General features: G+C 41.0%; 1 protein-coding gene across 3 annotated transcripts in view; it reads left to right on the top strand.

Annotated features, from left to right (window-relative positions):
- Positions 1-19,154: 19,154 nt before the first annotated feature.
- The window catches only part of CPM (carboxypeptidase M), a 31,069-nt gene continuing 24,773 nt past the window's right edge, over positions 19,155-25,450 (top strand). The window contains exons 1-3 of one of the 3 annotated variants that reach the window (XM_068998806.1): positions 19,155-19,215; positions 20,636-20,742; positions 21,103-21,259. In XM_068998806.1, the coding sequence (XP_068854907.1) occupies positions 21,206-21,259 (54 nt within the window). In that variant the 5' untranslated portion in view covers positions 19,155-19,215; positions 20,636-20,742; positions 21,103-21,205. Of the gene's footprint in view, positions 19,216-19,345; positions 19,428-20,635; positions 20,743-20,866; positions 20,955-21,102; positions 21,260-25,450 lie in introns of those variants that run through there. The other 2 variants (XM_068998799.1, XM_068998792.1) reach the window with 2 other exon arrangements.

The raw sequence follows: 25,450 nt of genomic DNA, 5'->3' as shown, positions 1-25,450 counted from the left end.
GCATTTTCTGGCTACATAGGCCTGAAATCTATTGAGAAATGCAACTACTTAAAAAGCATATAAATAGCAACGGCGGCCATTGTATAATCCCATACAACTACGAACTTGGCTTTATACTGATGAACAGAGTTTTGGCACTGTAAAAGGGCCCTGGTAAGAGTCAGACTCAGGAGTTCTAGTCCTCCCAGATCAATACCTTCTACGGAAGGATGATAACTAAACCCACGAAAGCTAAGGCATAAGTAAGTTCCTGCTTTTTATTAACAGGAATCTCAAGTGAGAATAAAGCTGATGATTTCTTCTGAAACACTGAATTCCTGATCCTGCTCTACAGATCATCCCTCTTCCATAAATCATGTAAAGGGGCCAGCATGAGAAGATGGGTGGGTCTGACATGGACAGTCTTCTGCATGCTGCCCTGCACACGGTGAGAGCTTGCTTGACATCAGTGCTGTGTGCTGCAACTCTAGTCTGTCCTTGAAATGCCCTTTGCACTGTGATTTGGTGGGGTTACTGGAAAACAGTCCTACAGCTGTTTTCCTGAGTGCCTGTCTGTGCTCCAGAAACCATCTCAGTTGCAGAGTGTTTAGGTCTCTTCCAAAATACTTTTCTTTTTTTTACAGGGTATAAAGGTTTTAGGGTGCCAGTGAAGATCTTGGGACAAAGCAAATCCTAATATCCTTCTTCAGATATCATTTAGATTTGAGTCAGTCAAAACTCCCACTGACTTCACTGAGCCATTTGAGATTTGGCCCTAGGACATTAGCACATTGCAATCAGCTATGAAAGCAGCAACAGAACTGAATCCCATAGAGTAACATCACAGTAACATACATTATTTCCATCCAAGTAAAAAGGTCTTCCATGACTTTCTTTTCTGGCCAAATCTAAATCTAAACACATTATTCATCTGTGCACAAGTCTGTTTGCTTTCCAAGCCAAAACTCACTAGAAAAACAGGAAGTAAGATATAAAACTAGGTTGCTCAGCTCTGTTGTCAAAGCCACAAAATGTGTTTTGCATTAGCTTTCAAGTATAGAGTGAAATGTTTAGTGCATCTGTCTACCCATCCATTCATTCATCCTTCCATCCATGCATCTTACTCTTCCTGAGCAGGGCAAAAGTTCAGCACAATTTTCAGCTATATTTCTTAGTCTTTTGTTTAGAGAAAACAACTGACACTAAAATTTTGACTGTGTTTTGATCTTACAGATTAGATTGTCCTTGTGAAAGGGGAGCAAGACAGAGTCAAGAAACTCATGCTTAAATGTGTGGATCTGCTGGTGCCGGTCTCAGTGGTTCAGGAGGCACAGTCCTTCCTAAACACCTTCCTAAGGGCAGCTGAGAGCAAAGGAAAGTCATCAGAAAAATCCCATCAATTTCCAAGTGCACTGCATTACTGCCTAGAAAACACTGTTCACAATTTCCACACCCCGTAACTTGCAATCCCTCACCAAATCTCCATTCAGTAAGACACCCCTATATCTCTTCATCTACTGGCTGTGTTTTCAGAACTGAATGAAATGATTTGGTAACTGATGATTTTTGGTAGACTCTTAGGAAGATTGTAGAGGTATGTGTACTGCATTTAAACCTTGGAAACTATGGCAACTTTGGCACAGTCTGTGCTGAAAATGGAACTCCATAAATTCAACATTGCTGTTTGATTTTGTAGACTCCAAAATTGTATAGATGTGGGAAATGCTCATCACTGAGTCTCAATAGACTCAATCACTCCAATTTTTAACAATTGATTTTACTAGAAATACATGGGGGTGTTTCACTTACACATCTATATTGACTGTGTTTGTAAGGTCTATATGTGAGAAATATCAGAAATGTCAGAAAGTCCCATTTACTTGTCAGTATATTAATCCTAAATATAGACCTAGGCAACTCTAATTGAAGTTTTCCTCTTAATTTACTCATCTGTATGTTGCTAAGTACCATACACTCCAAAGAGTGTCCAAAAGTCTTAAGCAATTCCACTATTCTTCACAGAAGCAGAGTTGCAAGATAGAACCCAGGAGCAAAGCCAAAATATGTCCCAAATTGTACCAAATTTCTGTGTCAGGAACATACTCTTTCAATGGTAATTGAGATGGGTTCAAATGTGTTGTTGTACTTTGCCCTGGATTTTTCAAATCTGAAACATCATCAATTGAAGATCACATCTGTTCCTAAGGCTGGAAGGCCAGATCACATGAAGGACTTTGATATTCACAGTGGACCATGAACACCCACACCCAAAATTGTTACCCTTCAGATGAGGGCTCAGATATGACTTCAGCTGGGAGGCCTCTAAAATCCTTGGCTTTTCAAAGGTTCTGAAGGTTCAGCCTCTGGACATTTGCAGAAGCACTTCAGTTTTGACAGGGCTCAGCAATTTGTTTTCTGTCTCATGTATGAACTGCTTGTACCTCACCAGAATTCAGAAACAAGAGTTTCTGTGCTGAGCTGTGTCTGGTGGTCTGCTCTAGGAGGTCTCAAAGCCTCCTCTCTCATGCACCAGTAGGCACAGTCTTGGCTATTGTTTCCACTTAAATCACAGTGAAGCTGGTGTGACACCATCACTCCTTTTTCACAGGACTGCCCCAGAGTTGCAGTTCTCTCCTTTGCCTGGGAGCATTAACAAACTCCTATTTCACATCTCCAAAAGAGACTGGCCTAACCACTAATCTGTGATTTACTCCACCTTCCAGTTGAATCTGTTCCCCTGTGAATATAAGAATTAATCATTTCTGATGCCTGAGAGAATACCCAGACGGAGCCTGGCTTTGTGGGGAGGATGCAACTTGTCTGTCTGTTGGCTATACATGAGCAATCCAGGAGCCATAATAAGGCCAGTATGGGAAGGGAACCTGCCCTAGAGGCAACTCCTATGATACTGGAGAGACACCAGTTCTCACCAGCTGCTGTTTCTCCAGACAGTGGCTGAGACTTGCCACCAGCAGCTGTGGGACAGCTGGAGGAAGCTGGGAAGAAGGATCCTGAGGGAGTGTGGGAGGGTGGGGCGTGGGCACCAGCACTGATTAGAGGCAACTGGAAGGGGCTATAAGGAGACAGAAGGCATATCAGAGGTATGAGTGTGCCCACCTTCCTCCCCATCCTCTGCTCCTTGCTATCTCTGTGACAAACACAACAGTGTGGCTGGACGTGCTGGCTATGGAGGAAGGACATCAGAGTCTTGCATGTCAAAGAAGGCAGCATCGGCAAAAGCCACTTAGTCTGGCACTGATTAAACCACAAACAACTTTCTGGGAGCAGTTACTGGAGCTGAGGTGGGTGCCCACCTGGGCAGCACTTCCCCTTCCCACTGGCATTTTTGCTGCCCTTGGACGTTTCCTGCACCACTGGGTGCTGAGCATTTGGGTGATGATCACTTTGTGCAAACACATCCACACTTGCCAGGTGTGCTCCCTAACTGAGGATGTGTCTGCCTATTATGCTGTCTCTGTGATTCATAATTTTCCAGACTGAATACCCTCATCAACATCCTTGTGTTCTTAGTGAGATGTTATGTGCTGGGGGAGTGGGAGGGTTCATCAGATTCTGCCTTCCACATTCTTCACAAGCAGGCAGCCTCTTTCCTTCTGCCATGCAAAGGAAAGGTTCAGCTATCAGGGGAAAAATCCAACTTCTGGGACAAACTGTAAATGTTTGCAGCAAAACGCACAGACGATTAAGTCCAGTGACTCATTCTTTATTACAGACTTTGCACTCCAGGTTCATGCATGGGAGGTCTGGATTTGTGTGGTGCATGAAACTGAGCAAAGTAGCATAGAGAATAAGGGATTAAATCAAAGGGAGGGAGGGGTGGTGGAAACTGTGGGAAGGAAGAGCATGTGGGAAGAAAGAAGGGAGGAAGAAAGGGGAGATAGGAAGGGTACAGGCAGTTGAAGAATGGAAACAGGTTTGTGGGTGATCATACAGATGGTGTGAATCATCATGTGCTTATCTCTTCTTCCACTCTTAACTCCTAGAGCTATCATTTAATGATTTTCATGATGTCTTACTGAAAATAGAAGTGAGTCTCCTGTTCCCAGAAGGTGAGCTGTTGAAAGCTGAAGACTACAAACCAGTAGCTTTTGCGAGATGCAGCTCCTCACTGATCTGAAAGTAGAGCTGAACCAGAAACTTCAATAAGAAGTTTATGTCCCTACCACCTGGCAGATTTCCTGCTTTTTAAAGGGGTGATTACAGTCCCATAATGTGTTTTGCTAAATTGCTAGAAATTATTATTTTAATGTCACATCCCCAAAAGAATTCTTTTGACTGAGTTGTATTTTTTCCCTCTCATAATTTGAGATGTGTAAATATCAGTACATGGTATTTTCAATTGGAGCCAGGTGCAGAGCTTTTCCTGATTTAAATTCACCATCTACCAGGCATCTGAGCACTTTTGTAAGGAACAGGAAGACAAGCTTTAAGGGTTTGACTTTCCTTGTGGGCTGTGGGATTTGTCTAGTCCAGAGAATATATCTGTCTGAAGACTCTTCTGGATCTGGGCAGGGATCTCTTGTACTTCCACCACAAATATCCCCCCTGAGGTTCATTTGTCTGTCCCTGTAGTGTTGCCAAGAACTAACTGAAGCAACATCTAACAGCACTGTTGGACACTGTGATTTTAATTTCCAAAGTGACTACAGTAATTTTTTTCAGCTGGGCCTCGCTGCTCTTGTTGGCAGCCATCTTGTTTGAAATGATGACTCCCCGTTCTTCTTGCTGATGGTATTTTTAAGTCTTGAGGCACCAGCTGTTCTAGTTTGGAGGATTTACATGAAATCTCTGGAGGTAAATGGGTATCCAGGGACATCTGACCCTGGCAGAATAGGTCTCTCAAGGCCACACAGCCCACCTTGAGTCCCTCCAGCTGTGCATCAAACAGAAGGTGGCTTTATTTTGCTTTGGCTGCCAAGTGTAGCAGCAGCCTAAAGGCAGGTTTTACTATGTGGTCATATAATTTCCTATATATTATCATTTAGAGGAACTTCTCTTGACTGCAGTTTTGCTGATGAACCACCAGAGTCACATCAGGCATCACAGAGAAAAAACCCCATCAACTAGATCACTGTGACTGTATCCATAACACAACCATGTGTTAGAAGGAGCTATGTATGTACACCACAGGGAGGTCACCAGGCAAAGCTCCTGTACAAACCAAACCAAGTCAAGCCCACCTAGGTACTGCTGGTAAGGCAGAGCAGAAACAGCCTCCACAGTCTTTGTGTGTCAGATTTACCTCCATGACTTTGGAATGAAGAGTTCTGGAGACCAAAGAGATGTGTGATCACAGAAGCACAGTTTGTGGCATATTTCCAAATAAAACCAGAAGAATCATCACATTAGAGCATTTAAATTATTTATATCTTCTTCATCAAGTTGGTTTCTCTGCAAATGCATTTCTCTGTATCTCATTAAAAAGGATAAATAACCTATATGACTGGATAATGTTGCATGGGCAACATCCTTGTAACTCCAACATCAACATGTAAAACTGCTGTAATCCAGACCTGTAACTGTTCACTAAATAAAAACAAGCCCTGACTTTGTTCTTTGTTTTTAAACCTGATCTAAACTAAATCCCCCTTTTTTTTTCCTGAATGCTGCTCAGCATTCCAGTAAGACTGGAAATCTTAATTAATTTATCAATTATAATTTATTGCCAGGGAACAGTTTTACAGTTATGCCTGCTGTCAGAACTTTTCAAACTGGAGATGTAGCAACTAAAATGATATCATATGTTCCTCATAACTGTGTGTGTTATGACAAAAAGATAGAAGAGAAAGATTTATCGGAAGAAGATTGCCAGATGCTGTCCAGAGAATAGAGAAAGCCATTAACTCTGAACTGGATGAGACCCTGTTCTTTACCAAGCCACTAAAGTCCAGGCATTGTAACAAATGCTGCGTGTGTATTTGAAGGTTTGAGAGGGAGACAATGAACAATAAAATATCCTAATTGGATGGGGATAGGATTAGCTTCAAAAGTCAAAACATAAGGGTTTTTGGGGGGTTTGTCAAATTAAAGCACATCTCATTACATATACATATATATATATACACACACACATAAAAAGATCTTTAGCATTCCAATTATGTATTAAAAATGTGTCTTTTATAATTTATGGAGACTGTGAGTTTTAGAAAGCTGTTTCCCATTTGTCATCCTTGGTGCTGCTGGAATAAACTAGAAACTTTGACTTCCCAGGTAACAGCTAAGTAGCAATCAGCTAGTGATCAAGTACAAATAGTTCATATGAAAGATCAGGCTTGTTCCTGAGCTGACCAGGCTGCTGTCTTCCACTAAACACAAAGACCTTTCAGGACAAGAAAATAAATTTTCTACTCCCTATTCTTAGAGTAAAAGGCACAAGAGAGAAACCATGGGATAAACTATCAACAGGAATACAGAAAGCTATACCAGCCTGGAGAAAGACGAGCATGTAAAAGAAAACCTCCAGAGAAAGGAGTTATCTAGAATTTATATAAAGAGTCTGCCTGGGGCCTTCACAGTAAAAATTTAACCACTGTTAAGTGTTCACTATTCTAGTGGAATTTTGGGGTGAAAAGTGAACAAGAAGTTCTTGGAAGCTGCTGCATATTAGGATCATTTTTTTTTATTAGCTGCCAGACACCAACTTATCCAGCAGCATGATGAAGAAATCTGGATACAATACATTTATTCTAATCTCAAAAAAATATGAGGTAGAAGAAAGAAAGAGAACCGTTTGCTTCTATTTGAGTCTTTTTAAAATTATCTTTTCATTTGCTGATTTATTTTTGCATTCGTGGAATCTGTAACATGGCTTCCAAAAAGTTTTGGAAGAAAAAGAAAGCAAAAAGTTCCCAGCTGTTAGCACATTTAAGGCAATTAAAACGAGGGATTCAAAGTAGGTAAATCTGAGGGTTATCACAATAAAAAAATTGTTCAGGCTTAATGACAGTAGCATTATGAAAATCAATACTGTGTTTTCAGTTAAATATGTGAATACATTCATGAATGAGATCTGAGAGGGGTGTGTACATCAGCTGCACAATAGCCAGTGGAAAGAAAAGAAAGAGAGACATTTAAAATGAGAACCCAAATAAATGCTGTTGATATCGAAGTGGTTAAGAACTGAGAGGACTGTGGGGTTAGCACTATGAAAAAGAAAAGGTGAATCAGTTAATTTTAGGAATGCTTATTATGGTAAAAAGTACTTAGTGTAGCATCACGTGTAGTTTTGCAGCATTGAGGTTAGAAAAGAAAGTCACTTTGTATGGGGCTATTTTGGAGATATTTTTAAATGTTTATGGGACGAAACTAATTGAAAGGAAATATATGATCAAAACCAGAGGGGGTTTTTTTGGGGGGGAGGGGGGGTGTTGGGGGTTTTGTTGGTTGGTTGGGAGGGGGATTGTAGTTGTTTGTTTGTTTGTGGGTTTTTGGTTCTGTTTTTTTTGGGTTTTTTTGGCTAAAATACCCTAACTGTTAGAAATGTACAATATTAAAAGAAAAATACGTTGCCACTGGGGTCATACAACTGCAAATTGCCCTGCTCGCTCAGGGTGTGGTAACCCAAAATATGTACTGTTTTAGCCTTGTTGTTTGTCTGTCAAGATAGATTAGAGCAAGAGAAAACTTTCTGGATGGTTTTAGTATCCAGATATTGCTGTCTTAAATTGCAAATCAGACTGTGTAGAATATCTGTCAAGTCCTGTACCTACAACTGTCAGACAATTGCTTGCATTTTAACTTAATCATATGTGGCTTTATAGATTGTTTAGAAATGGATGAGTGTATGTAAATCTTTGCAATGCAAAAAGTGACAAACATTTCTGTATTTATAGTATAATCTCCATGAAGGACCATGATTACAATTACGATAGGCATAGAAATGACCATCAAACTCCATCACATAAAGGCAGTTGTTTGTTAACTTCAAATTAATACCTTTAGGTACCTGATAAACTACTGAGGTACATGCTAAAACATCCTACTTTTACTGGATTCATCAGCTAGGTAGCTTTCCAGAAATTATGGATTACTCATATTGCAACCATGATGGGAATCCCTGAAATCTCTCCTGATGGTGGCTTCCCACAGCTGCAGGCATTTTCAAATGGAGCTTTTTCTTTTACAGTTGTCATTTTAATTGTTATAATGACTTTGTTGACTGTGCAAGTTGTTTTGGTGGTAAAAATGAAATGCTTAGCAAAATGGGTAACGTTGATTTTGACACACCAAAGCTCTGTATTACAGGCCATCCACAGGTCAGTGACTGTCATTACAAGACAGGACCAAGTAGGGAATGGCAGGTAACTCCTAGGAGATCCTTTGCCCAGTCCTGATCAGGAGCTTTTAGCTAAAATAATGTTTGTGATATCCTTTCTGTTCTTGTGAGTGACAAAACTAACAGTTTGCAGACTACCAGAAGGGGAAGCCTTGGTTGCCCTTAGTAACACTGTGTATGTAATGTTCGAAATAATGCCTGCTGTCAGATGGGGGACAGTGAACCAGGTGTCATGGGCTGTCCCTGCAGTGGTTTCTCTTGGAGTCACAGACCACTTCTCTGATCATCCTTGGTTTTCAGAGCAGCAAGTCTGTGATGCAACAGGACAGATTTTGTAGAAATTTCCCTTCAACTGAAAAAAAAGATTCTAAGGCCAAATTCGTGTGTATCAGAATGGAAAGTCAGTGATGATAGGAAACAGTATCACAAAGCATATAGTCAGAGAAATGGAGACAAAACTGCAGTGTCCCAGACCTCAGAACAGTCCAGATAGCCTCAGTGAAAGGACAAGATTGGCTTGGAGTGATGTGCATCCCAGAAAGACAGGACAAAAGCCCTACTGTAGCTTATTTCTCTGAGTACAGAGGACTAACACAGTAACAGCCCGTACCAGAAGGCAATAGTGCTGTGTTGGTGGCTTACAGACAATATTAAATCTTCCAGAACATTGATAAATACCCCTGCAAAGCAGGGTGATTTTGAAAAGGCTGCTAGTGAAGGGTAAGGGAGCCTGACATGTCAGTCTTCCCAGGAAATTTGTTCAAAAGGCGGTCTAGAGAGTCCTTGTCATTACAAGGGTATGCAATACCTAAGATCAGCTTGAGGCAGCCCACAAGCCACCACAGATAGAGATGATTATTTTTTGATGAGGGGAAACTATTGTGTGACTCATCACTCAATGTGTTCATTATTCAGAATTATTTTCACCATAGTTTGCAACAGCCTGGTGTTCCCAAGTTATCTTCAGCAGTCTTAGCATGATATAACAGTTGATTTAACAATCTGTTTCATAGGAAAATTGAAGGGCCACCTGAACCTTCCGTGTCAGGGCCTTATCCTGTACTACTGCGCAAATAGTCTTCTCAATTGTAACAACACTTTTTGGCAATTGCAACAATATTTTAAAACTAATAAATCCTCCTGAATAACATGTTCATACATTTTAAATCCCCTGTCTGCATTTTTCTTTCTTTGCCTTAACTTGTTGCTGCCAGCTCCAAGCTTCCCTTCCCGCTCCCCAAGACAAGCCAGGACTTGCCTCTGCCATGTGCTCTGAACTCCTTTGTTCCAAGCGCGGGCAAAACCAAACGTAACTCCAACTCTTTAGCAGTGTCTGATTGGCCAGTCACCCTGGGTCCACCCCCAGTCCTCCCCTTTCCCCTTCTCTGAATAAAAGAAGGACCCGAGAGGGGGCCCACCCTCTTTGGCTTTGCAATCCTTCTGCGAACATCTGTGTGTTACTGTTTCCGTTTGAAAGCTTCTAATTGCCAGAATTAGGCAAACCAAAGGCTATATTTCTCCCTCTTTGCTTCTGCTGGTGGTATCAGCTTTGCAGCTACCATTTGCCGCTTTTAGAGCTACTGAAATGCTGGGTTGCCCATGCTACCTCTCTAGGCTGCCCAAGGCTTTCTAAGGCATTGAACTACGAGCCTAGCCGGTAAAAAGCTGTGAGTATTCCACATTAACTTATCATTTGTGGAGCTACAGTAACATCAGCAGAGCTACAGCATTTATTCCAGAATAAAGTGCAGAGCGCCTGTAAGAAAAGACCAAATTGAATGCATGGCAGTTTAGGCAAAACAGCAGCATTTTCAGCACTCCATGAAGGGCTATAGTAAACTTACTCTCTTTGTCTGTGTTTGCAGGATGTAACCACAGAGTCACTATATGCTTCTTGTGTATTATAATTTAGTGTCTCATTTTCCCAGAGCATTGGGCAGATAATTTTGAAATGTTCATAGAACATGCATTTTAAGCAAACAGAGCACCAAGGTGGATTTCGATCTTTGCTTAAATTTGCTTAAAGTTGAAGGAGCCAAAGGTGAAACAAGGCTGCTTCAAGCTCTGTTCTGTGCCCTAGAGCAATCTTACACTAGCAGGATAAGCAGTTTATTTGATGATTCAATTTAAAGTCTTTTCTGAGTGTAAAGAAGTGACAGTATCATTCTGTGATAGGAAAGTTTGTTGTAGGAAGTTTTAATGAACGGCTCTTTTGTTCTGCCTTTACTATTTTTAAAATCTGACAATTTGCATCATGCACAGCCTGAATGTTTTAACTAGAGATGAATCTAAGGTTCTTTGTTTTGAGTTTTTTTAAAGTAGGATGTATTGAGTTTGTCGTTTTTACAGAGAAAAGGATGAGTCAAGATAGCCAGTTCCAAGAATGCATTTAGTCTTAGGGTCTCAATTCCATGACATACCAAAAAAATTTAGTCTTTTTGCCTTGGGTTTTAATATTCTAATATTTTTCCTTCATTAATAATTAGGTATTTTTATTTTAGTGTCCTGATAATGTAATTTCTTCAGATACCTCCAGCCGTTTTTTATATTCTAGTATTTAATATAAATACTTTCTACTCCAAGTATCTCCTTCTTTGTGAAACTTACGCTTAATAGGTTTCGACTTACTCCAGGCCTTACATATAGGTATATACCTTTCAGGATCTTGAGGGCTCTTGTTTTGGTTTATGGCAACTTGAATTTGACCCACTGCTTTCTTTGCAAATAAGTAACAACAAGGAGCTTAGGTCATTAGTCATGTCATTAGAGCGTGACACTTCACAGGGCAGAACACCTGTTCCTTGGTTTGGATTTTTTATATGGAAAATTAGATTAAAAGTCCCTTCACTAAAAGACTATCATTGAAAATTAAGTGTCCATGCAACCTTTTCCTGGATTTTTCTTCACACTCCACAGGAGTTGCCTCCCAAAGGCTGAGGACTTGTGGCCCTTTGCCAAGTGCCTTGTCAATGCCCCCTTCCCTAGAAGGTGATCCCAGCTGCTTGGTTTCCCTACCCTCCAATTCTGAGCTACCAGCCCTGGTACCCAGCATCTGAGCAGTCAGGTGATCACATGCTCACCTGCTTGATGGCTGAAATCTTTCTGCATATCCCACAGCTCTCTCAGGAATAGGGACTGAGTGGTTCCCCCTTGTTCTGCCTCTTTCTCCTGTTCTTGTGATGGCCCTGCTTTGTTCTCCTTCACTAAACAAGCTGTCTCGTGTCCATTTCTTCTGGTGGAAAGGGGTGACTGATATCAGCAGGGGCTGGTGCTCTGGTTCAGCCACAGGGCCTGGGGACAGGGTTGGAGTAGCTGCAGCGCCTGTCACTTTGTCATCAAATCCAGGGAGATTCTTTTCCCTTGAGGATCCTCAGTAGTGTTGAATAGGGCTTGGTAGGCCTGGGCCAGGACCCAGCATGTTGCAGTGATTTGTGTCACTCACTCTGGAATTGCCAGGCTGATGGCATCCTTTTCCCAAATATTTTCCTTTTTTTTTGGACCCTGCACTTGTTCAGGGGAAGTTCCAAAATGCTGGAGGTACCCACTGTCCTAGCCATTTGTCCATACTATCCCACACATCCATCCACTCAGAGCTGCCCAATCTCAGTGCAGAATTCTGGGTGGTTTTCTTAAACAGTTGTTCAACAACATCTGGAACACAGTCAGAAGACCGTGCTGGTTTGAACATCCCAAGGATATTTGAAATTTGCAAGAGCTGTAGTAATTAGCCTGGAGGAGAAGAGAGGTGTCTCCCCTCACAGTGGGAAGAAGAGGAGAATCAGTAAGAAGTTAAGACTTGTGCATCGAGAGAACAGTTTAGTAATTGCAATGAAGTAAAAGATGATGATGACAATGATGAGGATGATGATGGAAAGGAAGATAAGAAGAGGAGAGGAATAAATCCCAAGAAAGACAAGTGATGCACAATACAATTTCTCACCACTCATTGATCAGTGCCCAGCCAGTGCCCCAGCAGTGATCAGCCCTGCTTGTCCAGTTTCCCCCCACCTTATAGACTGAACAAGACATTCTGTGGTATGGAATGTCCACTTGACCAGTTTGGGTCAGCTGTCCTGGCCATGCTCCCTCTGGCTTCTTGTGCACCTCCTCACTGGCAGAGCATGGAAATCTGGAAACAGAAATGACTAAAACGTCATTGTGAAATCAACAGTATTCTCATTGGCCACGGTCTTTGCAGAATGCCAAATGATAGTAGACATATTCTCTGCAGCCCCCAGTCAATGGATCACTGCCAAATGTGCGGAAAATGCTGATTTATCACTTTTGCGCATTTCAATTACTCTATATACATAAATGACAACAGAGGACAATGCAAAACTGAGTCTAGAGAGTCTAGAATCTTGAAAGGAGCAAAAGAAAAATCATTCCCAGTTCTTTAATTCTCAAAAGAGACTGGACCAAGATTTTTTTCCATGTTAATCAGTTCTGAATAGAACATAAACAGAGAGGAAAAATATCTTAAAACAAGAGTAATGATACCATATTTTAACCAGATAAAACATCCCTATGAGACAGCAAAAGCTCATAGGTCCCTGTTGGCCTAGCAACTCACTAAAATCTTGTTTCAAAAGAGGATGGGAGAAAATAATGATGATCAAAATTGTGAGCCCAAGTCATGAAAAGAGAACACAATAGAAATTACAGATGCCTATGTCCATGGATCACCTCTGTTTTAATATAAAGCTAGGTAAACTCTACAGAAGGCAGACATTTCTGGAACAGTTGAAGCCCCAACTATGAAAGCTCCCAAGCCTATTCCATCTCCTACAAGATAGTACACATCATTTTAAATGTGACTGAAATCAAGGCAGCCTTGGCATAAGTTTAAAGTTGTTGAACATATGGTTGTGTGATTTACTGGCTCAGATTCTCTACTTACAGCTGGGTAAAGGCTGCACAACACACAGAGATAGAGATCTCTTCTGTAATTCTAGATCTAGACAAAAGTACCAAAATTACCGAGAGTAATTATGACAACACTGGCTGGAAAGGAAGAAATAAATTTTGGTCCTTTTATATGGAGTCATGTCCTAGATATAAACTTATGCAAGGGATAATATATTTTGTGTTTTCACATGCAGTGAAAAGAAATAGTTCTTTGTTTCAAAACAAAGACAGAAGTTGGATAAAGTGACCACACATTTTGGTTACATTTAGACTACAAGGCCAAATTTAAAGGTCCAATCTCATAAATTATGAATCTAAGGGAACCAAGAAAAAGAAAAAACCTAAGCTTACATTAATATAACTTACATCATAGGATCAGGAGAAGATGCAAGTTCTGTCGACTCAGATTCTCCTTTAAGTTTAGTCCTGTTTTAAAAGTTATTGTAGTTAAAACAAGAACTCTCTTCAGTTCACTTAAGAACTGGCCAACGTTCCAGTCCTGTAAAACATCTGCCTGCCACCATGCATCTAAGATCTGTACCCTGACTCTGTAAACCAGCAATCACATTAGGCTTATATTGTAATACATTTGTAATTGTGATAGTTACTTTGCAATAATGCCAAATCTGGAGCACAACAGATCTATGAATATTAGGACAAAGTGAAATAATTTATGTTCAAAGAAGGCAAATATGGGAAATGTAAATTTTTTAATGCTCAGTTATCTATATCCATGGCAATCTATGGAAATTTTTGTAGTATACAATGGAATTTGAAGTATCAGCCCGCAACAAGGTAGTATTAAAGACCAAATACTTCCCTCAACAGTTCAATCATTGATCAAAGACAGACTCTTTCACAAAGTTAGGCTTGCATGGGAGCAGTCATGCAAACAAGAGGCACAGAAAAGCTACTTTGTGTATAATGAAAAGAGCAGATCGAGGCTCCATAAATATCCATTAAAAACCGTGTAGGATGAACAGTAATTAAAAGTATATGAAAATCAATCAACTACCGAAAAGATTTTGTCAATCTTTGCGGTTCATGCAATATTCAGCCTTGCTATTTGTTATGGGGATTTGAATGCATGCCTTGAAATAAGGATATCCTTCAAGTTATCTTAATTTAGAGATCTCCTTACCACAGGCTCTCTGGGGAATTAATGTTTTTCTTGTGTATTTTCAGGCTTCCTGTGTGTGAGACTGCCAACAAGGATTACTAATGCAAATGAGATGAGGCCACTCTTTCTTAAACTCTTGAAATCCTCATTCCCAGGGGAGAATGTTATATTATATTTACACAGCCATATATTAGCAAAATAAAAATGAAGACATTAAACCTCATTGAAGATTTGTCTCCTTCTGTAGCTGGTACAGGAAATTGTTCCAATCTGGGGCTTGCTCATATGTCAGTTTGGTGCCTGATGACTCTGCTTAAGCCTGGTGTAATATATGTTGTTCTGAAACATCCATACCAAAGATGTGCCAAGAATGCTAAAGCATCCCTTATCCTATATATCTTCTCTATGTGTGGATTTGACAGAAAAAATTGCTGAGGGGTTACTTTTAGGGAAGCATTGTTGTAAAAAAATGTTTATTTTTTCATGATCTAGTTTAAGTACAAAGCATTCTAAATCAAGAAATCACTTTGAAGTGTTTGTAAATAAATTACATTGGAAGTTTAATTGTATACATCTTCAGTGAACCAAGACCAAATTAAAGCTTACCTGGTCTTTCTTGCTTCATATAAAATCTTGCCTACTTTTATAGTTTTCTAATAATTCTGTAAAAGATCTAGGGGGGAAAAATTCTCTGCTGTCAGCAAAACAACTTTTTTCATCCTGATTTTGGATTTTCTGATTAAGATATTCATGACCTGAAAAAACCTATCTTCAAATCCTGAGTATTGAAAGATGCTTGCTGTACAGGTTGTGTCTTGTTAAGGGCTGCTCTTTAGCCAGCCTCTGTAGCCACCATGGGAGCAGCTTTTCTTTCACTTACCAGCATTTGTGAATAAAAGTTATTATTTACAGTGTTCTTTTATGCAGACTGTTGTGTTTGTAAATGCTGGCTGTATCAAGGTAACCTTAATAAGTTTTTTGTCATGACAGTTGTCTTGGAAGGCTCATGTGGCTGAAGGAACTATTCATATATTATCATCATTTTCTATACCAAACAGGCAACAGTATCAGACTAAGAGTAGCAGAGGTTTCCTTATTTGTAAGAGGGTTCTCCTTCTCAAATTTCTGTTTAATAGGCATTACAAGACTGTTTGACAAGCACTAATTAATGTATAGTTAAATTCAGCATTAATATTCCCATATCATTAGTGGGGGAGGAGAGTAACAGGACTTCATGTATCTAGGGAACAAGCTACTGCCAGAAGAGAGGCAGAGCACAACAGTCTCTCTCTTATAAGCTCATCTTATTCTTCCAAAGAGACTCTTTTCTGACCTGTGGCATCCCATACTTACCTCCCCTTAGCCAGCACGTCACTCTCAATTCACTCTCACTCTCCAGGAGCCATCTGGTTCTTCTGCTCCCCCAGCAAAGGCCAGTGCCTGTATGGATTAGGGAGGTGAGGCTAACAGAGAAAGCAGAGATTCTTTGGATGGGGTGTGTGTGTGTGTGTGTGTGTGTTTGTTTGGGTTAGCTTCCAGAGCTTCCAGAGTTCCACAATCCAATCAACCACACAGCTGCTCAAGTGCTCACACCAGCAAAACGGAGGCAGCAGGGCTGCCTCTCTCAGGGACAGCTCTGTTTTAGGTTACTTTAAGCTAGTTACAAAACCATACCCATATCTACAGAGAAATGGAGCCTACACAGAGCCATATGGTTTAATAAATGACAGTCTAACCCATACACAGCCAGAACAGATTAATCCAAGTCTTGCCAGCTGCTTTCACAGAGGTCAAAGAAGTGGCATGTTTGTTTATTGCACCACTAAACATTCATTTTTAAACTGTCAATCAGCAAATGCATAGCTATTGTGTATCTGGAAACCTCCCTTTTTATTTCTTTCCCAAAAGAATAAGGTTAGTGCAAAACATCACAATATGTACTTTTCACTGATAGGAGATTTCAGCGCGCACTGTTTACTCAGTTGTCTGTGTAGAGGCCCATAATACATAAATCAGTGCAGAGAAATAAAGGATTGTTTTATTAAACAATGACATTTTCCAAAAGGATCTTAATTTCCTGTTCTAGAAATGGCACTATTGTTTACTTGAAACAGATATGCTAAGTGGCCTGGAGGAATTTTGTTTTCAGGAGACAGACTTGCCATCATTATGAGTAAGAGTGTTGCTCTGTTCTTGACAATGGCAATTAAAAAGATATTTTGATTTGAAGGAAATTAGCAGAAATAGCAAAACACTATTACAAAGCTTGACAGATTTTCCAAATTGCTAAAGCTGAAATTAGTCCTGTTCTTGGGATAATTTTCAGATTGCTCAAAAGTATTGCTTAATATCAACAAGAAATCAGCTATGAAGAATCTCTGTAAATTCCATGGTATTAACTGCAATGCATTTAATATACAAATTAGCAGACCTGACAAGATGCTATGTCAACATCTTAAATCCCTCAAATTTTCTTACCCTGAGGTCAGATTAGCAAGATGTTAGTGAGCAGAAAGACTGCTCTCAGTCCTTTTCCATATGAACTCACCTGCCAAATCTTCTCAATTGCTTTTTCTCAACCACAGTATCTATAACCCTTCCACCTTCCAGGCCCCTCTCACCTCCTAAAGACCTCTATGGACATTCCTCATCTTCCTTCTTTTGGGTTACGTCCCTGAAATGCATCTGTCCACATGCCACTGAACTTCCCACCAAAGTTTTCAGTCTTTCCCTATGCTCTTACCTACCCAGGGACATACAATGCCTCAGGTGCAAAATCAGGTTCTGCCATTCCAAGGATAATTTATTTTCAAGTTACATCTAATTCTGTGTGGACTGCTGAAAGGGCAAGTATAAGCCAATTTAAGAGGAAAAAGGTAAAGCTGAAAAATGTTACAATTGTATTACAATACCCAAGACACAACACTCAAGACCTTTGTCTTGAATGAGATCATGTTTCCATTTTTCAACCTCCTGTGGAGCAGAACTGACCTGTTCTACCATAGCACGTGACAACATGCTGTCATACAGTAGCTCAAAATCTCTGCTGTATGCAGATTTTGCTGTTTGCAAGATGGGATGAGTGAGAGGATTGTCAGGCAGCTGGTTGTGGTTCCAGATTCTCCAGTTGAATCAGTGGTTGTCTGGACAGCTCTAAACAATACCAGCTGCTAATAGTCTCCCTTGGGATCATTTTCTAATTGCAGATTACCAGACACAGCTGGGTGTCCCTTTCTTCTCCAGGGGTAATCCTTGTGCTGGGATGGAGGGCAGGAGATTTATGAACCAAACATGCAGGCTTCAGCTGAGAACTGTCGGTGTGGTAGAGACAACTAATCAGTTGGCGAATGTTTGAGAGATTTCTGATGCTTTTGTGCTGTTCCTTGCAGGGAATCTCTCTTCTGCCATAATAACATCAGCCTGTTAACTTGTCGGTGCAGATATTATACACCAGAATGGCTTCATTGATGTTTATTCAGGTGATTTGTATCTGGGTTTACGCAAATCCAGGACTGTGCTGTCCTATAAAGTTCTTGTGTCTGTGTCATCTCTTGTACTGAGCTCACTTGTCTGGTCCATCTCACTTGAGAAAGCCTTTATCTTGTGGTTTTTCTCCAGAGAAAACTGATTGTCTGGTCCTTAATGTTACATCAATGTAAAGAACATGTAGCTGTAGTCTGTATGCCTAGCATATGATTTCAGATGAGAGGGTTTTAATAGCAGTGGTGATTCTTAAAAAACTTAATCTTTGTTAGTGACCTCTTTTTGAATTTCTCACCAAAAATATTTTGACAGTTCAGTTATAATGTGGTGCACCTATTTTTTCTTACTGATCTTTGGAAAGTGCAGGAATCCTACACGAAAGATGCTGAAACGCTGAGTAAGATTTCAGATTCCAAGGCCTCCTCTGTGACTGGCTCTCCAAAGTCACAAAATTTTCTAGAAGATCCTTTTGCTGCCGTTACCTATCTCAACTGCGTCTGTGAAGTGCCAGTCGTAGGATGGTACCTAACTATTGCATGAGGAGTTTTTCGTACCCGTTTCTTGTGGGAAGAATTTCTGTGCCTGTCACTAGAGGGCAAGGCAGCTGCTCTCAGCATCACACCGCTCCGACGAGCCCAGCCAGCCAGCTCCCTGCTGACATCACGGGTGCGAAGCTCACATACAAACTTGCGTTTTTTCTCCGCAAATCCCATGCTCAGGTGCTAACTTAAATAATTACTTGTTGAATACTTTTGAATGGACGATCCGGAATGACACCGAGAGGGGAATGATGCTTCTTGCAGCAAAAGGAGTTGGCTTCTCTGTTTATGTCACTTTCTCATAAGGGTCACTGCCCACTGCAGTGCGGAAAACAACTGCCATCAGTTTCAGACACGTAGTCCCTGATTTTGAACTACTGGTGCTAATGGCAGATTTACTGCTGACTTAGTTTAATGTAGGATTTAATCTTTGGTACTGACTTTTACCCACAACTGTGTTTGCCAGAATATTATAGCCCAGGCTGGCTTACACTGACCTCGTGAAAAGCGATTCAAGTTTATCTTGAGTTTTGTGCAGGCTGGGGGGGGGTGAATGGGTTTTGATTCTGTCACATGTAACTCAAATATTGCCAAACAGGCTGGCTTGTCTTAACTTGTGAGCACCTGGCACAGAAACAATCTATCATTTTGAACACTCCTATGCAGTAATACTCTCATTTAACCATGACTATGCTGGCTACATTAGAGGGTGGTGTAATTTCCAAATGAGATAATGCTGTGTGATTACCTAGTATCCGAGGTGACTTTAGTTATTTCACTGAGATTAAGTTTTTATGCTGCTTGTGATTTTTACCGTGTTGCCAACACTCTACTCTGTCTTAAAGTCAGAGTTCTCTGATTTCATGTGATTATCTTGGGAAGGTTTCCAGGTACGTTTATGTGGGTTTATCACCTGAGTATATTTTCTTCCTTGCTTACTCAAGTGGTATCTCCAGATCATCTTTCAAGGAGCCTATAAATATGTATATTGAAGCCAAATAAATTCAAATATGAAGCTCACATAGTCGATTCCTTCCTCCTGCTTCTCTGGAGACATGTTTGCAGTGTAATCCCACAGTTTTTCTCCCATTTCACATAGCAGGTAACTATAATGAAAATCAACTATCAACTTCTTTATTTTTTAATACAGAATGCAAAATACATCCATATTTAAGTCTTGCAAGAATTTTAATTTATGATAAGAGAGAGAGGGTCTTGTCAAGTTATAAGAGTTAAAATAAGGTGGAGTCAAGATATGGGGGAAAGGCTCTGGTCTGTCCCCTCCCCCAGAATACTATACTAGAAGGAACCCTATTCAACAGAAATATAATATTACATATCTCTTTTAATATAGTAGCCTTGTAATTTGCATTGTCAGTATGTCATCTATGATACAGAAGCCCCTCCCATGAAATAAGAGCGGTCTGGATGTGGATATCTTGTATTTTTAGATATATATGCCTCTGGTACATTGGGATACTACAGATAGTTGCATTAATATAGTTTCAGCAATTTTTCTTAAATTTTCATGGTAAAAAATAAAAGGTACTTTTAAATTTAACAGTAACTTTTTGTTTAACAAGAACTTTTGTTAAGTATAGTGTCTTCTATTTGGAATACAGGACTTGTTGTTTGGGATTGGTTCAGTTCCTTTAACATCCATTTCTGACATTAACCAGCACAGTAAATTTCAGAAGGCAGCAGATGAAATCCCAGTGGCGGTTATAACTTTTTTTCTCAGTAAAATAATACAGAATTTACAAGTAGTTGTATTCTAACACTCAGCTAGATCCACATTCATATTTTTAAATAAATGTAGACATTATCCTAATTTTTGTTGCTGGAGGCCAGCTTAACTTTCTCCTCGTTCTTTTCAATTTTCAAAACAACAAAAGGTGATGAAAAAGTCTTCGTGGTGAATCCCAAGACCAATATATCCCCAAGGCAATGTGGTTAGTGCAGAACCAAGAGAAGCACTTAATTCTGTAGATAGAAGCCAGTCCTTTTAGCAAGCAAATACAAGCCTATTAAAAACTCATCTTTAAACAAAACAAGCCAAAACAAAAATAGCGCGAGGTAGAGATTTTCTTGGATTTGCGGATAAATTCTCTCACGGACCATGCAGAAGGCTTTGTCTCTGGGCCCCAGGTGCTGCCGTCCTGATCACACACCAGGACCACACAGGTGCCAAGGAGGAGCTTCGTTTTTATTTACCAACCCTTCTTGAGAATCAAAATAACACCAAAAGTCAAAATGTGAACGTTTGCTCCCCTCCCCAGTTTGTTTTTTGTTTTTTTTTAATCCCTACAGACACCGCTCACCGCCTCCGGTAAGAAAAACGAGGGAAAAGCAGCAGGGAGCGGTGAAAAGAGGGCAGCGGTGAGGGCGGCGCCGCACGGGAGCTGTGCCGCGCGCAGGTGAGAGCCCTCGGCGCGGCGGGAATGAGGGAGGGGACAAGGGACAAGGGGAGGGATGTCTCCCCCCGGCCCCGACCCCTGGGCGGGCCGGGGAGCTGAGTGGATGGAGGCCGCGTCAGTCAGGGGCAGGGCGAGGCCGGGGGATGGCGGCCCCCGCCCGGCGCGGGCGGCAGTGGCGGAGCAGCGGCGGCAGCATGCGGGCGGCGGCCGGGGTAGGGCGGGCGGCACCTGCTCCCGGCACGGAGCGGGCGAGGGAGGGAGCGAGCGAGCGAGGGAGCGAGGGAGCTCTCCGCGGGCTGGCCGCTGCCGCCGCCGCACGCCGGCAAGCCCGCGGAGGGAGCTTCATCTGTTTCTTTCTAGGACGTGGTGGGCATCCTCATCCTCTGCCTGGTTTCTGTGGCGGCCGCGCTGGACTTCAAGTACCACCACGCCGAGGAGCTGGAGCAGTACCTGAAGGGGGTTCATGCCGCGTACCCCTCCCTCACACACTTGCACAGCATCGGGCGATCGGTGGAAGGTAGGGGCGGTGGGATGAGGGGGGAGAAGGCTTTTTGTTCCAATTAAATCGGGGCGGGTGTGGGTAAAGGTGGCGTTTCGTGGGCGCTTGCTGGCGGCGGGGCTGCTCTAACAAACCTCTGTGGCGTTCCTCTTCCTCTTGCTTAAGCGTGAATAACACACTCTGGCTGAAGCATCATACGTGTCATCAGGGTAAAAGTTCTCCCAACACCTGGGTTTTTGAGAATTGGAAACGTCCTGCGTGGCAATTTCAGAAAGAGGGCAGTCTTTACAGAGCTTAGAATATGTGAGGCTCCCTTTGCCAAGTCCCCGTTCTAGGTGGGACTATAGTCAAAGACGTGTGTTTTCTATCTTGTGGCTGTCTTAGAAATACCTTCTGATACAAGATCCTGTGCTGTAGATGAAGAATAGGATTTCAGTCTCAAACCTTACAGGAAAATGAAATCAATAATCACCTTTCTGACCTTATATTGATATTTGAATTTATCTCTCTATGATTGGTACTTTCTTACTGTAAATTGGGCGGGGGGGGGATTGCTAATTTTTTAAAAGAGATTAAAAATATTAGTGTTTATTAGCATATGCACTTTAATGTACATCTGTTTAGTTTTAAGCAAGAAAAACCGAAAATCAAACTGTTTTGTTAAGTTTCACTTCAGGAAACTTAATTGCTTTGAGAAGAGCTGTAAAACCTGATAGAAAATCCATTTTTTAGAAATGTCATTTGTTCCTCTAATCCCATTTCATACCACTGGAAGAATTTGTAGCATCTATTATCAAATCCACACTTGTGTTTAAGAAAAATAAAAATCTCTATTCTTCTTGATAGATGATCATGAAGACATTGTCATCCCTCTCCTCCCTTGTTTTACTGTGTATCGCAAAGCAGACAAGGAATCTTAAAGTTATTTAAAGTGTGTTGGTTTTGGTTTCATCAAAGGCAGAATTAGATTGGATTATATTATTCATCCATGCAAGAGGTTAGTTCCTGTAAGTACAGTTCCCTCCAGTAGAAACTAGCAATTATCCACATCCTCATTTTCATACCTTTAGAGAACTTGGCTAACATTCTGATGATAGGACTAGATTCTGACTTTTCTGCCAGGAACTCTGCTGGCTTATCTTTGTGCAGGTTGGCAAAAACCTTTCATCCAACATGAGAGATTGAAAATTTGGCTTTTACATATCTAGATACCTGAAAGCTGATAACATGAGGTGTTCAACTTGTCTGAGTTCTGTCAGTATAAAAACTGGAAAAGCATCATCTCTTGGTTGTGATTGAGCAATGGATTGAGATTTCTACCTATGTTAAGAAATGTGCCTTCCTTCACCTGGAATATGCTAAGGGATGGTACTGAATTAGGGTCTAATTTGGGGTTTTTTTTGCTCATACTAAATTAAAAGAAAGTTTTATGACAACAGTGGTTATATAATTTTGGTGGAAGTGTAGTTTCAATTTTGGCCAATGGGCTGAAGTTCTATTCCTCTTTTCTCAGTTAAGCTGACACAAAGTCTATCTGTGCGTGCACTCGCTCATGCAGGTTTACTAGTGTTGTTCTCCTGCCAATTAGCTAAACCATGATAGCAAAATGTACTTCTTGATGATGAGAAACAGAAATTAATTTAAATACTATAAAACTGAGATCAATGTGATGTAGTAAGTTGATATTCCTGATGTGGAAATTCTTGATGATGAATACAGTATCCCATGGATGAAAGTAAGGCCTATAAAGCTAACAGACATAATTTTACTATTTTCATGAATGGCTGTTGTTCCTATGTTATTTGTTAAGCTAGGTTTTACTCCAATTTTATCTAATAATCCTGTATTTTATACTGCCACCTAGACTTGGATTATGAAGAATGTGAAGTAAAGGCTTGACTTTTGGTTGGTGTGTGTAGACCCAGAGCTTTGCAGGGATATAAAAATCCACTCTTAGAAGCCCAGTTGTGGAGGATGATAGGGACCTGTGTATTACCACTTCAGAAAGTGATTGCATGTAGTTCTTTAAGAGAGCTATCTAAACACTCTTCATGTCAGAAGCCTCACCTGCTTCAGGCAGATCATAAAGTAATTTAGGTCTGGAGGCTATCTAGTCTGAATTCCTGTTCAAAGCCAGGCTCACTTGAAAGTTAATTATGATGCTCAGGGCCCTCTCCACTCTACTTCTGAATATTTGCAAAGGTGGAGGTTCTCTGGGTACCTGAGCCACCTTGCAGCCCTTAGGCTGCACAGCAGCAACCCAGCCAGTCTGCATTCTGTACTTGCATGGGGTTATTTTCTTGAGTTGATAATCCAAATATGGGACTCTTTTGTTCCAGGTGCAGGATTTTGCATTTTCCTGGTCAAACTCCATGAGTTTGTTGTCAAGAAATTCCTTCTGCTTACCAGGGGCCCTCTGAATGGCAGCCCTGGCCCTGATGAAGATATTAAACAGCATCAGCCCCAGTACTGACCCTTGAGGAATGCTGCTAATAATTTGCTGTCTCTTGAACCACCAGTTGTTCAGTCCAGTCAGCTTTTGACCTTACTGTAGTCTATTCCTCTAATCCATATGTTCCCAGCTTGTTTACAAAGATACCATGACTGTGACTGGACGCTGGAACAGGCTGCTCAGGGAGCATCCTTGGGGATATTCAAAAGCTGTCTGAACACAGTCATGGGCAGCTGGCTGTAGGTGGCCCTGCGTAAGGAGGGGAGCTGGACCAGGTGACCTCCAGAGGTCCCATGTAATTCTTGGTTCTGTGATTCTGTTGAAAGCCTTGCTAAGGTCAAGACTAAAGAAATAGGATGCTTTGCTCCCTCTCACTAAGTCAGTCATTTCTGCATAAAACTTAAACAGTCAAGTGTGATTTGTCGTGGATAAATTTGAGATGAGGTTTACATAATGTGTTTCTTTGATGTTTGTAGACTGGAATAGCAATGTACACAGCAAAATATGTACCAAGATCCTCGATGGAAAACAAAAGATGCCAAATTTATTTTGTGGTGGCTTACATCACCATACAGAAATACCTGCCAGATTATTGGGAGCACCTCTGCCAAATTACTGGGAACAATGTGTTCTAGCAATGGCCTGTTCAGTCTCCAGATCTGATTTGGAAGCTGTGATATTTATGTATCTCATCTGCTGAACTATTAGCCTTAAATGAGGGGAGAAAGGAGCTTAAAAGATGTAGCCCATTGGCTGACAAAAGTGAGTGTTACCTTTTGGTCTAACTTAGTAGGTATCCTCAAATCCCACAAGATTTGTAGGTGATTTGTCGGTGAGAAACCTGGTATGGTCTTAGCAGCAGGTAGGCAGAGATGTGTGATGGCCCAGAAAATACCTTAATTCTTTTAGATTGTTTCAGGTGTGTTGTTGAATAAAGTTATAAAAGCTCTTTGTCAGGAGTTCAGTTTTCTAATACATTCAATATCCACCCTCAGAACAGTGTGTGCACTCTGTAATAATAGAGGAAGCTGCAGAGCTGCATCAGTCTGGAGAATAGGACCTGGTGTAATCATATTAACCCATCCTGCCTAATGCCCCCCCCCCTTTCCCCTCCCCTCCCCAGTGAAAGACAGACTGACTCTTCAGCAAGCAAACCTTAGATTGCATTACCAAAAGGAAAATATTCAATGTATGTCTATGATCTGTCGTTTTTCATTGTTCAACATACGGTGCTGTTGTTACTCTTTGAAAAGAAAATGAGGGTGGTGGGAAGCAGACTTAAGGATTCTAACAGACCTGATGACCTCCTTAGGAGGACAGACAGCCAGATATTGGAAGAGTGGAGTAACTTTTATAGTAGATCCACACTCTGTAAAGTCTTTTCAGATACACTCTGGATTGAGATAAAGTGATAACATGCTAATTACAGCTTGGTTTAGATCTAGATTTTTGGGAGGCCAGTCTGCATTTTTAGAATTCTAGTCAACTTGGGGCAGTTGTAAACATCCTCAGGCCAGATTCTGCTCACTGAGGGAAAGGTTGTGTATGGTTGAAGTAACCCTGTCTTTACCTAGTGAAGTTTCAAAGTTGACTTAATATATATATTTATCCCTTTGGCAGATTTTATCACTAGAGAGACAAAAACTAGAACAAACTGACCAGATTTTGTTCTGGTTCCACTAGAAATTCTCAGAAATACCTTGCAAAAGAGCTGTCCAGAAAGCTTCTTTGGGTGAGAACTATGTGTCTTAGTCACC

This window comes from Aphelocoma coerulescens, chromosome 1A (genome assembly GCF_041296385.1).
Source record: "Aphelocoma coerulescens isolate FSJ_1873_10779 chromosome 1A, UR_Acoe_1.0, whole genome shotgun sequence".
Lineage (NCBI taxonomy): Eukaryota > Metazoa > Chordata > Aves > Passeriformes > Corvidae > Aphelocoma > Aphelocoma coerulescens.
The sequence above is the reverse complement of the archived record's forward strand: the minus strand, read 5'-3'. Positions and strand labels throughout refer to the sequence as shown.